Here is a 13,900-nt window from a genome sequence, read left to right as displayed (position 1 = left end):
GTTCCCTATCTCTTAACATGGGCCTATAGACTTTCTATTGGAACCGGTTCTCTATCTCTTAACAGGGGCCCATAGACTTTCTATGGGAACCGGTTCCCTATCTCTTAACATGGGCCTATATTTAACATGGGCCCATAGACTTTCTATTGGAACCGGTTCTCTATCTCTTAACATGGGCCCATAGACTTTCTATTGGAACCGGTTCCCTATCTCTTAACATGGCCCCGTAGACTTTCTATGGGAACCGGTTCCTTATCTCTTAACATTGCCCGTGGACTTTTAATAGGAATCGGTTTGAGAATCACTCGGAACGATATCTTAGGGGGCGTCCATAAATGACGTCACGCACCTCGGGGGGGGGGGGGGTCAGACATTTGTGACGATGTGTGACGAGGGGGGGGGTTTTGAGAAATGTGATGTCAAATCAAAATGCGCAACTTTAACTAAATATAGACAATACGTTCTACTTAATGAAATAGACTTTTTAATAAATGTTTTCTCCTACAACATCAGAGTGCAGCGCCACGTTAAATATGCACGACAATGACAATAGTTTAAAGCGATTTGAAGCATGTTTTATTTTTTTGAGGTGGGGGCAAAGTTTTGTGACGTCATATTTGAGGGGGTGTCTGACTTTTTGTGACGAGGGGGGGGGGGTCAAAAATCGTCCAAAATCGCGTGACGTCATTTATGGACGGCCCCTTAAACAAACCAGGAGCCGAATCTGAAAGAGTTCATCGACCACGTGCTGCCGCCATGTGGCGGAGCGCGGCAACTGCAGTCGTGACCACGTGTCTGACGTCACAAGGACACGTTCTAATCCCTTCCTCACTGCTTGATTGTAATTGATGGGCCCCATTCACGCGTTTCTCCTCGTGAGATGACAATCCGGCCAAGTGGCTCAGCGATAGGGAAGGTTGCGAGTTCATATCGCGGTTGGGTGGGTTGCCTCAACCCATCATCCCTCCGGGGTCGATAAAGTCATCACCACTTTGCGGGGAAGTCAACGGTGGTTGTCTGTCTGTGTATCGTGCGGCAGGAGTTGATTTCTACCGATATCTGGTGGTATTATTGAACTTTATTTCAGTATACTGCACAGTTTTGATAGATCTAAGACGACTGAGAAAAATGTGCTAGTTTGAAATATACTGACAAATATGTGAGCCCAATTCTAAGCTTGAAAAAATAAAATAAAAAGTCCCAACTAAACTGGTTAAAACGGCTCGATAACTATTCAGGTCCATTGCACAAACATTAACCTCAATGTGACCTCACCCGGTTAATGTTTAGACTCGTTTTCTATAGCATCGTCCATGCAAATTACATCTCACGACGATTGGCAACCACAGACAACGTTTGAAGGCACCCAGACGATGAGCGGGCACCAACGATTGTGCGACTTCCCTGGTCCTCTCTATATGAAGGTGTCATCAGCTAATCGACGAGTGTTTTCACGTGGCAGAAAACTGGAGCACCCGGATAAAATGCGTGCGTAAAAGGTGGAAACAGTCGTTGGAGTCTACATTTTCTGCTGTACCGCCTTCTCCTGGCAACATTTGTGTGAGCCACTAATCGTCGCCTCCACAGCCCTGAATTACAACCATGTGCAGCCACCACCCGGATTATTTACCGAGGAAAGCCTCACTGAGTCTCAAGACTCTTCCTGGACAGTCCCGTGGTTCAACCGTGTGGCGCCACGGTAGCGAGATGTTAACTACCTCGCCTGGTATACAGACGACCATGGGATTTGTATATTTGGAGTTTTCATGGACTCTGCGTGGTCGCGTGGATTTTTCTCTGGGTTCCGTTTTTCTCTCCACATTTGGAAACATGCGTTTAGAGTATTCCGCTGCTAGAAATGTCCACGCAATAAGCCACTTCGTTGAGCTATCAATTGTGGCCAGGTCGCTTCTGAAAAAGAGCTGTATAGCTCAGTCAGCCTTACCTGGTAAAATAAAGAAAACTGTTTAGTTTAATTGTTTATATGTTTAGGCAATTACATTTTAAGGAAAATATTGCCTGTGGGAAGGAAACATTGTAGAACCTGGATAAAACCCACACATCCAAGTGGATAGCACTCAAAGTTCCACACGGGCTGTTTTACGAACCTACCTGCTGTACTTCCAACTTCTTGCCACGTCTCAGCCCATTGGACTAGAAGTCTCACAATGGTAGAGTATCGTTCATAAGTCAGGAGTCGACTGAACCCTTCCATACCATCCCTCTTGGGCAGGGGTCGGCAACCAAAATAACAAGAAGAGCCATTTCTTTCCAATTCGGTACAAAATTCAGTATTTCAAGAGCCGCAATGCATCTGAGTACATACGTACTCATCGTCAAGAAGCAGCCCGTAAAGAGCCGCATGCGGCTCCGGAGCCGTAGATTGCCGACCCCTGCTCTTGGGTAAAAGAAAAAGTCGAAGTGACTTTCTGCTCAAATGAGCTTGGAGGTATTGATAATCACTTCTTGTCTACGGCCCTGAACCAGTGGTGGAATATCCACATTTCTGTGGCAGAGGCGAGTGTATCCATAGCACAACCACTCTTGACTTACCCACAAAGTGGTGCTCATTTAACAACCCTAAAGGGATGATGGGCTGAGTCAACTCCCAATCAGCATTATAACTTCCAACCTCTCGAATAATCTACCGCTGAGCCACTTGGTCTTTTTGGTGGATCACATTAAACCAATCAGTGTGAACTTAACAATGAAAAAAATATTGGAACATGTTTGGAAATTTACGTATGTATCAAGGAGAGAGAGAGAGGATGGCTCCTGCCATACGAATGTGAAATATCCACCACTGACTCAGGGCCTCGATTTGAGACGAGCGGTGCCTCCCGTTGTATGCACGATCGTGTCGCTCGACGGCTTCCGCGAATTTCCACGAGCCCCGAGAAACCTGTACACACTCACCTGTGTGAGTAGGTGTGCCTCTGCGTGTCATTATCCGGAGTCAGGTTGCAGCGTGATCTGCCGTTGCCCTGCCAACATCTCCATGGGGGAAGATTCAAGCTCAAGCCTCTGTGGGACTAACCCTTAAGGGATCCCCTCAGCCCGAAATATCAAATGCCAACACCACGAACACAGTATGGGCTTAATAGGGGATGAGATGTAAAATGAACAAGCTGGCAAGCCGGTCCATTGAAAGAGCATCTGCTTGTGATGTCGCCGGAGTGGTTCAAAGGTACAGTAAGTTGGCTGAGCTGGAACCAATGAGTTGATGGTTTAAAAAATAAAACTATTTTCATTTCACCAGGTAAGACCCACTGAGCTCTTTCGCTCTTTTTTAGAAGCGACTTGGCTACAAATGATAACTCAACGAAGTGGCTTATCACGTGAAAATGTATATCAGCCAAATACTCTTAAACGCATGCTGATTTTAAGTGTGGAGGTAAAAAAACAGAAGACCCGGAAAAAATACACGTAACCACGGCGAGAGAGAGACATGCAAACTCCACCCATCTGTGATTAAAATTGGATTCGCAAGTGTCGAGTTGATGGTGTCAGCTCAGTCACCAATGGACTAAATCCACAACAAAGGCGTCACGTTAGTGAATTTAGTTCTGTACTTATTGTGAATGAGAAAAAAAATAGTTTGTCATTTAAAGAACATTACTGTCAGTGGCAGAGTGATTGGGAATATGCTGCTTCGTAATGTGCGGAGTGGAGGTAATTTGAAGGGCTCTCAGAGGTCACTCTGTGATATGCGTTTCTTTTGGCCATACTTTGAACACATCCCTTCAGCCGCACAGCCTTCTGGGAGTGCATCTTTCAGCAGCAATGGTTCGATACAAGTAAACTTTGAACTAGATTAGACAAAACAGTGTCTCGTCAGCAGAGTCAGTTTTGCTTCAACCAATGCTGGCACACTGCCAGATGTTTATCGGCAAGGACCATCTCCGTTAGATATTTGTCCCAGTTCGACGCTAAACTACAAAATACAAAAAACTAAATAATAATTAGCGTCATTCTGGGGGATATAAGTAACAGAGTAAATGAATAGGCAATACACCTCATTCCCATGTTTGTCTCTCCGCATGGCCAATGGTATGTGTTTACAATAAAACCGTGCTTCACGTGGTCTAGGTGAGTATTGGTGAGAAGAGACACGGAAGAGATGAAGCACTTTCACACACACTCCGCTATGAGATTGGTTGACGTGCGACATTCAAGCCAATAGGAACATTTAATTTCTCAGAGTTTAAATGTATCAAAATAAGTGATGGGTTTAGTGCTCAAACCCAGATTCAAACGCAGTGTCCGTCACACTGAACCGTGCCAACTCGAAGCTGTGGCCAAAATAGGGAATAACATCTGAGAGGATGACCATCGTGGATATCGATTAGATCAGTTCGGGTTTCGGGGAGCAAGACAGACGCAACGTGGCAGCCGCAGTGTCCTCGACATAAACCATTACGAGTCCCCCACGTACCACGCGGCGACCTCAAGAATTCAACATCCTAAAACAAAGCTCGCGTTTGCGGCGCTACATTCACGGTGGAGGCGACGGGGTTCAGCGGCCGCTGTGAACAGACACACTGCCACAGCTGCGGTGGGGCGAGTTAGGGACTGAAATCCGAGAGCTAGTCTCGGAGAACGGCTAAAAATACACCGCATTAGAGACACGTCCACTGTGCACTTGCTGCGGTTGGCAAACCACATGCCTACATACACATACACAACAAGCTGCAAACGCGCGTCCGCTGATGATAATGACACTGTGGTGAGTCGGCCCTGAAGTGGTGTTTGAACTCGCAACTTTCTGGTCGTAAGCCAAGTGCTCTGAACTCAGTTCCACCTCAGAGGAAAATAACAGCACCTGTTACTTTCGAGGTTAGGGCGCTTCGCCAGCACCACGGAGATCCTGGGATAGAATCTGGGTTCAGCCACTCAGGAATACGCTGAGTTTTCTAGTGATGGTCTTGGATCCGGTTCACCAATGACTGCACGCGAATAACCAATGGCGGAACCAGGATTTTTAGATAGGGGGGGCAACCCCTCCAACAATGAAAAATGATAGAGGAGTTGTTAGTAAGTAAGAACTTGTCCCTTGCTTTGTATTCGACGCGTGTAAGGCGATGGCACAGCCATCGATCGAGGGTCGAATTCGAACTGTGTGTGATCGGCATCGCGCTCGCTGAAGGTGTTTGCCTTCAGGCAAGTCGTGTCCTGTATACGCAACTGCGCACAATTCCGTGAGTCACTTATAACTGCTTTGCCGTTATTTATTGCCAATTATGGACTCAGACTATTGTCCTGTCATCTCATAGAGTTCCTGGCACATAATAATATGCTACACAGTGGCAGTGGGGGTCGCAAAATGCCGATTTATTACTAATAAACCCCAATGATCCGATCGAAATTAAGGAAACGTCGTGATTTTTATTTTATTTTTAATTTTACTTTTATTAATTTTAATTTTTACCTACGTGACTTTACCGAAAAAACCTAAGAATATAGTTATCACGTCGCTGAACGCGTGTCAAATCTGTCACTGCTTCGGCATCGCCATCACCACTCGAGATCAGAGGATCCTGTTAACAACCTGATGATGCGAGATGTGATTTCCCTTCGACACCGACAACACCACGGCTGGTGCTGCCGAAGCTGCAACAAAAATTGGCCAAGTTTGATTTGACGTGACACTTTCATTCGCTGTGTCAGGTGGCGGAGGGCTCAGGACGCATATTTGTACACGACCGAACCCAAAAGAAAGCGGTTATGAATCACGATATTTGTCGTGGAAGCCTACGTAGAAAATTATCTCAATGTTTTCTTGCTGTGGATTTCACACCTGATGATGATTGCTTGTGTTGCAGTCGAAACGTCGTGAGAATTTTTATTGTTTTATATTTATATTATTTTATTATTTCCCTTCTACGTGACTTTACCGAAAGAACCAAGAATATGAATCCCTGCAGTCACGAAAGCTTTAAATCAAAATGTATCTCAATGTTGTTTACACTGTGCTGCTATCAGTGCAGGGTGGACTACCTTATCGGCGTTTAACCTGGGCAGGAGTCTGTAAGTTTGGGTGGCAGAAATTAATGATAATATTATAATAATTCCATTTATACAGCGGCTTTTGATCAAGGATCTCAAAGCGCTGTATAGGACACAACAGCGGCAGTCTATTATAAATCAATTTTAAGAATCCATTTACTAAATTAACTAAACGTTTAACAAGCAGAAGTGTATAACCAGGTTTGTAAGACGTATATTTAAAATGTCCACAAACTCCCTCTGATATCCTCGTGGAAGAGCGTTCCATGGCCTGGAGTCGACACGGGGAAAATGTCTCGGTCACCGATAGACCAAAACCTCGACCTGGGAATGCAGAGAAGATGTGAATCCTCAAGATCTTCGAAACCTTGAGGGGTCGTATGGGTGCAGGATGTCAATGATGTAGGCTGTGGCAAGATGGTTCACTGCTTTGTTAAGTTAACAAGAGGATGTGTAATGGTATTCTACGTGAAACTGGAAGCCAGTGCAGGGGACGGCCAACGCGAGATCTAATTTGTACCGAGAACTGGTGCGGTGTCGGTGCTGTTGAACTTTATTAGAGTACATTGCACAGGTTTTTTTATGATCGACCTGGAGTTAACTTGAGCGATGTGTCCGAGTTTGGACATTAGTGGGAAAGGCGGCAAACCGATGTCATTGTCATGTAATGAGGTTTCAATGTCTTGCATAGGACCTCCACTCAATGTTTAATTAGGCAAGGATATGAATGGAGGGTAGAGGATATTGGTCCGAACTAAACAAAAACACAAATGACAAAAAAATAATCAAACTGAAAAGTATCCAAAGAAGTAGCGAATCGATACATTAATATACACTATTGTCTTATTATGTGCCATTCTACAAATTAAACCATTTATTTTTAAACCAGGCAAGGCGCACAGAGCTACATAGCTCTTATTCAGAAGCGGCCTGGCCACAAATGATAGCTCAACAAAGTGGCTTATCGCGTGCAAATAAATATCAGCCAAATTACTCGAAACGCGCGTTTCAGAATGTGGATCAAAACAACCCGAAGGTCCACGGGACGAGAGAGAACACACGAACTCCAAAAACACAACAGGCGTATCAGGGTCGCGATCGAACCCACGACCACTTGTACACAAGGCGAGGGAGTTAACATCTTGCCACCAGCAGCGCCCATCACTTGCCCGTTACCCAGCCACACACGAGGCGATGGATGCGCGAATGGACTTAGGGGAGGAGATGGAGGGGAGCAGAGTTGCTTTGTGTTCGTCCGCACGCACGCGTCTGGCATCGTCACGCTCACGTTGGCGGTGTGAGAGAGAGAGAGAGGGTGGTGGGGGGCGGAGAGAGAAGGAGAGAGAGCGAGAGAGAGAGAGGGGAGTAGCGATAGGAGGCAACGAAGAGGGAAAGCGAAGTTGCGTGTGTGTGGAGTTCCACGCTCTCAATGTCTTCGCGAGGTCGCTAACGGTGAATACAAGTTAGGAATCGTCGGCGAGAAGATGGTGAAGAGAAACAAGACGGCGGCAGAGGACAGCCCTCCGCCTCAGCACGGTAACGCGCTTTGTGCGACTTGACTTGATCTGTCCCTTTAACATGCAAATGAGCCGTGTGTGCCAATGTCAGCTGTGTGAGGGTGAGTGGGGAATGTGTGAGTGGGAATGTGTGAGGGTGAGTGGTGGATGTGTGAGGGTGAGTGGGAATGTGTGAGGGTGAGTGGTGGATGTGTGAGGTTGAGTGGTGGATGTGAGTGGATGTGTGTAGGTGAGTGGTGGATGTGTGAGTGGGGAATTTGTGAGGGTGAGTGGTGGATGTGTGAGGGGTGGATGTGTGAGGGTGAGTGGTGGATGTGTGAGGGTGAGTGGTGGATGTGAGTGGATGTGTGAGGGTGAGTGGTGGTGTGTGAGGGTGAGTGGTGGTGTGTGAGGGTGAGTGGTGGATGTGAGTGGATGTGTGAGGGTGAGTGGTGGATGTGTGAGGGTGAGTTGTGGATGTGAGTGGATGTGTGAGGATGAGTGGTGGATGTGAGTGAATGTGTGAGTGGTGGATGCGAGTGGATGTGTGAGTGGTGGATGTGAGTGAATGTGTGAGGGTGAGTGGGGAATGTGTGAGGGTGAGTGGTGGATGTGAGTGGATGTGTGAGGGTGAGTGGTGGATGTGAGTTAATGTGTGAGGTGAGTGGTGGATGTGAGTGGATGTGTGAGGGTGAGTGGTGGATGTGTGAGGGTGAGTGGTGGATGTGAGTGGATGTGTGAGGGTGAGTGGTGGATGTGAGTGGATGTGTGAGGGTGAGTGGGGAATGTGTGAGTGGGAATTTGTGAGGGTGAGTGGTGGATGTGAGTGGATGTGTGAGGGTGAGTGGTGGATGTGTGTGAATGTGTGGGTGGTGAGTGGTGGATGTGTGAGGGTGAGTGGTGGATGTGAGTGGATGTGTGAGGGTGAGTGGTGGATGTGTGTGAATGTGTGAGTGGTGAGTGGTGGATGTGAGTGGATGATTGAGGGTGAGTGGTGGATGTGAGTGGATGTGTGAGGGTGTGGTGGTGGATGTGTGTAAGTGTGAGTGGTGGATGTGAGTGAATGTGTGAGGGTGAGTGGGGAATGTGTGAGGGTGAGTGGTGAATGTGTGAGTGGGAATTTGTGAGGGTGAGTGGTGGATGTGAGTGAATGAGTGAGGGTGAGTGGTGGGTGTGAGTGGATGTGTGAGGGTGAGTGGTGGATGTGAGTGAATGTGTGAGGGTGAGTGGTGGATGTGAGGGTGAATGGTGGATGTGAGTGGATGTGTGAGGGTGAGCGGAAAAGTTTGATTCCCGCTCACGGCCAATACCAGTGACGAATATCTGAACCGACTCCTGGGCCTCCGCTGGGTCGACTCAGCCTTAAATGAGTACATGTCTGGGTGTGTAAATATCGCTGTGAGGGAGACAAAGACGGCCGGGACGTGGTGCTGACCACCCACCCCCTCGAGTGCCATGCCGGCCTTCATAGGTGCCACTCGCTAACAGCACTTTGTTGAGGCTATACAGGGGATCTTTGTGATTAGAGTGAACGCGTGTGTTAGGAGTTAATGTTGGAATGAAATCTGTACCGCATATGAGTGTGCATAACTGTGAGTTAGTGTATGAACGTCGTGAGTATGTGAGTTGAAGTGTATGAGTGAGTCTGTCTTTGTGTGTGTGTGTACGACTGTGTGTGTGTGTGAGAATGGGGAGCGGTGGTGTAGCGGTTAGCGCGCTGCGCTATGAACCTGGCGACCCGGGTTCGATTCCCGTTCACGGCTAACACCAGTGACGATTATCTGAACCGGTACCGGGCCTCCCCTAGGTCGACTCAGCCTTAAATGAGTACCTGGTGCGGTGTGTAAACATCGCCACTGGGGAGACAAAGGCGGTCGGGCGTGGTGCTGACCACCCACCCCCTCGTTCGTGTGCCGTTCCGGCCTTCACAGGTGCTCGCTAACAGCACTTGCCCCTACAGTCTGCTAAGGCTATACGGGGGATCTTTGTCTTTGTCTTTGTTGTGTGAGAGAAAGTTGAGTATTGGTTCGCGTCGATGGGAACTTTAAAACAAACTGCTGACTGTGGCCATCCCGAACAGACCCGTGAAACGTCTCACGGCGCAATTGCCGATCTACAAATACGAAGCAGGAGACATCACGGCGATGATGATACACTTTTGGTTTGGCCATGTTTGTTTGTTGTAGTACGGATTCAGAATGATGGAATACTCTTAGGCTTTTTCGGTAAAGTCACGTAGGTAAAAAAAAATATTAAGAGAAGTAATAATAGAAATAAAATAATAAATCACAGATTTATTGTTTTATTTCTATTATCACTTCTATTATTTTTTTTACGTGACTTTACCAAAACATCCTAATAGTATGAATACTTGCAGTCACGAAAGCTTCAAATATTGAATTAGAATTATGGCCTTAATCAAAGTTGTCTCATGGTTATTGTTGTTGTTGTTTGACTTACATCCCACTGGGATTTTTGCACACAGCGTTGGTGTACGGTGCTTTTTCTGCAATATTTTGCTGTCTTTTCCTGGATTTTCTGTTTGCACATAGTCACATAGTCACTTCAAGATGTTTTCTTGTTCACGTTTTTGTCTCTTGTTTGTTGCGGTTGACACCCGATTCAAGAGCCGAATGGCTCACAGGGCTATACCAAATAAATGAAACTGAACTGAAACACTTCACTCCGCTCGCTACTCACCCACGCGGTGTCTCTGTGCTTCGACGCACATGAAAGTGAAATTGGAGTTGTTACTCTGGCGTGGACACCAAGCTAGTCGTACGACAACAAGAACAGGAGGAGGATGAGGAGGGAGGGCGGATGATCAGCTGTTGCGCTGATCAGCTGTTGCGCGTGGTGTTAGCGAGCTCCTGTTTCTGGGCAAGCAGCTGGACGGATGAGAGCGAGATCGTCACGCTCTGAGAATTTGCTCGGCCCTCCTCGGTGCTAAAGAGAAATCGAGACGAGAGAGACTTGACTTTTAAACAACTTTTATTGCGGCCAGCAGCAACAGCACTGGAGGCGATTCCGATATGAAATGCACAGTCACCAGCAAACAAACTAATAAACGCTATAAATCCATGCGCTGTGAGACGAGGGAGAGAGACGAGAGAGATAGAGACGGGTGTGCAAACGCTCATAACCCTGAGTCCGTGTGCTATATCGGTTACAACGTTACAGTACAGACACACACAACACAGTATGTTTAACGGTAAGGTTATATCTTAAAACTATATATTTTTTAAATTCCACCGCGGCCTGAAAAGAATAACAGTATATAATCGGTGACGTTTCGGGAAATGGTCCTTCAGAGCATCATTTGTGGCTGAGTCGACCTAGGGGAGGCCCAAGACCGGTTCAGATAACCGTCAATGGTGTTGGCCAGGCGACATGAACCGCTCCCCACAATGGACATTAACACACACAGACACCTTGATACGAATTTAAATGGAAACCTTTCACGAATACAACACGTGGGCAGTGCGTGTGTTCATGTCGGGTTATGTGCTGCATATCAGTTATTTTTTGTATAGGATGAGCATTAATACATTCATATGTCCATACTTGCATATGAAAGTTAGTGGTTGTGCCATAGCATACGCACATTTACACCACGGTAATTGCCGCGGTCACACGGCCTCAGCGGTAGCGTTTTTGCAGTTCGGTACAGGCAGGTCGCCCTGGTTAATGCTAAGGTTGTATTAACCATAGATAAACACACACACGCACACTAACCCCAACACACACACACACTGACCCCAACACACACACACTAACCCTACCACACACACACACACTAACCCCAACACACACACACTAACCCAAACACACACTAACCCCACCACACACACACTGAACCCAACACACACACGCACACTAACCCCACCACACGCACGCACGCACGCTCGCTCCTCCACGGGTTACCAATGGGCACAGCACACGGAGGCGCAGTGACGACCCTGATCGCCGCTCTGTTGCCTTAGAAAATCCTCGCAAGCGAATTTCGCCGCAGCTTTGCCTGCCCGTGGGTTGACAACGTGAGAAGCGAAGCCGCGTGTGGGGCCACACGCGCGCCGCGGTGTGTAAATGGTCGACAGCGCCCGGCCCAGCCGTGACCCCGAGTGAGCGCGACCCAGACCGGACGCCGTCACGAACGGCGGCCCCTGGCAGAGCGCACGCGGTGCCGCGGGGCTTGGCGCGCTCCTCGCATCGCTCCGTCGGCTCCACATCCAAATCTCATTCGTGATCGCGCTACGCACCGGCTTCCCGTGTCCTGCCTCGCCCCGCTCGTCTCACTCTACTACCCTCCACGCACTCTCCTACATCTCCCCTCTCATTTGACTCTACTCCCCTTCACACACTCTCCTGCCTCTCCCCTCTCACCTCACTCCACTCCCCTCCACGCACTCTCCTGCCTCTCATCTCACTCCACTCCCCTCCACAAACTCTCCTACCTCTCCCCTCTCATCTCACTCTAATCCTCTCCACGCACTCTCCTACCTCTCCCCTCTCATCTCACTCTACTCCTCTCCACGCACTCTCCTACCTCTTCCCTCTCATCTCGCTCTACTCCCCTCCACGCACTCTCCTACCTCTCCCCTCTCATCTCAGTCTCCTCCCCTCCACGAACTCTCCTACCTCTCCCCTCTCATCTCACTCTACTCCCCTCCACGCACTCTCCTGCCTCTCCACTCTCATCTCACTCCACTACCCTCCACGCACTCTCCTACCTCTCCCCTATCATCTCACTCTCCTCCCCTCCACGAACTCTCCTACCTAATAATATCCCTTTTTGCACATTTTGAGGTCGAAAATCAGTCCGAGAATTGCGTTTCAGTGCCGACTGCCTCGATGTAATCGGTGGCGTACAGCGAACGCCTTTGGGTTGGCGGTCGCGTGAGACGTTACACATCAAGCGGCGTCGCGTTGTCTAACACCCTGTGCCAGCATTGTGTGTGAGAACTTCACAGACACCGCAAGCTCAATGAAGGTGAAGCAGTCCCCTGGGGGAGTTCACGTAACGCTTTCAACCCGTGATATCCACGTCCACAAATTAAACTCGGGATTCAATAATCCGAAGATGTATCTACACCGGAGAAATCCGATGAGCTTCGAAGATTTTCAGTTTTTCTTTTGGTGTGACAGGCGTCCCACTCGCCATGCGCACGCACGGGCGAGTCGCCGGGGAGGGACGCGCCCACGTCACAATCGGATTCTCGGAAGGTCAGCGAGCCGTTGACCCCCGCTTCGTTCGTGGATGGGTGACCATCCCGTGGAGCTGGCCGAGTGCTGAGATCGCGGTGTCTGCGTGACACAGCCAGGCGCTATGGCCGGGAGATTCTCGTTGGCGTAGAGGGGGAAGACACTCGGGACTTGTTGAATCACTGCGTACATTCGTTGTTGAAGTTGCGTTCGGATGAACTTAACTTAAAATTTACCGGCGAATTCACATCCTGGGTGGGGAGTTGACTCGTCCCGTCATCTCTCCACGGTCGATAAAATAGGTAGCGCTTCGTGGGAAAATTAGCAGTGGTGGTCCTCGCCCCCGTCATAGGAACTAGGAATTTCCACGGATGGCTTTGCAGGGCCGTAAGCAGGAGATGTCAAGCAATGGCTCAATGCTGGTTTTGTCTTTTGGAGTATTCAGTTTATTATCGCATTGTGGGGAGCGCTAGCTCAGTGACTCGCACGCTGCACTACAAACACGGCCACCCGAGTTCGATTGCCACTCACGGTCAACATCGGTGACGAATATCTGAACCGTTCTTCGGCCTCCGCTAGGTATACTCGGCCTTAAATGAGCCCCTGGTGCGGTGTAAAAATAAATCAGCATTGGGGAGACAAAGACGGCTGGGCGTGGCCCCTGGCCACCCAGTCCGCTTAGTGTAGCTTACCCACTGTTCATAGGTGCTCCCTAACAGCACTCGTCCCAACAGCATATTTCGTCTTTATCTTCGATGACATCGACACGCTGTGAGCCTGCGTAGACGGTCACGTTATCGTGAGCCGTGCTCCGAAGTGACTTTGAAGAGCCGCTGCTGACCACATGTGTGTAACTTTGCGATGTTTTTGCTTTTGAAAATGAAACCAGCAACAACATTGCCATCGCCGCCCGTCAGCCGCGAGTGCCGCGTGCCTCGCATTCTTCGCCGCTTAATTCACCAGCGCCGAGCGCATGAGCCAGCATTCGAAATATGTTTCGAAGTTGCGAATTTTAATGGCAAGCAAATAAAACAATTGAAATGAGACGGACGCGGATTTCAAGGTCGGTGGGGTGCAGCCCCTGCTACTACCGCGCTCACACCCGCTGCTGACGGAAGGGCCCCCGCTAGACGGAGCTATGGACAACCGCTGTGGAGGGTATTTGGCCTACTTTTCCACGCACCAAACGCCTCTTG

General features: G+C 48.7%; 2 protein-coding genes across 3 annotated transcripts in view; one reads left to right on the top strand and one right to left on the bottom strand.

Moving 5' to 3' along the window:
- LOC133354780 (uncharacterized) overlaps window positions 1-13,900 on the bottom strand; it is a 417,798-nt gene that overhangs the window by 17,347 nt on the left and 386,551 nt on the right. The gene's annotated exons all lie outside the window — the stretch shown is intronic.
- Window positions 7,335-13,900, top strand: part of LOC133354583 (choline transporter-like protein 4) — a 63,088-nt gene continuing 56,522 nt past the window's right edge. The window contains exons 1-2 of one of the 2 annotated variants that reach the window (XM_061571532.1): window positions 7,335-7,542; window positions 12,648-12,725. In XM_061571532.1, coding sequence (XP_061427516.1) covers window positions 7,491-7,542; window positions 12,648-12,725 — 130 coding nt within the window. In that variant the 5' untranslated portion in view covers window positions 7,335-7,490. The remainder of the gene's footprint in view (window positions 7,543-12,647; window positions 12,726-13,900) is intronic. The other variant, XM_061571533.1, reaches the window with a different exon arrangement.

This window comes from Lethenteron reissneri, chromosome 48, assembly GCF_015708825.2.
Source record: "Lethenteron reissneri isolate LAM-NWPU_2019-01 chromosome 48, ASM1570882v1, whole genome shotgun sequence".
NCBI lineage: Eukaryota > Metazoa > Chordata > Hyperoartia > Petromyzontiformes > Petromyzontidae > Lethenteron > Lethenteron reissneri.
This window is presented reverse-complemented; position numbering and strand designations above follow the sequence as displayed.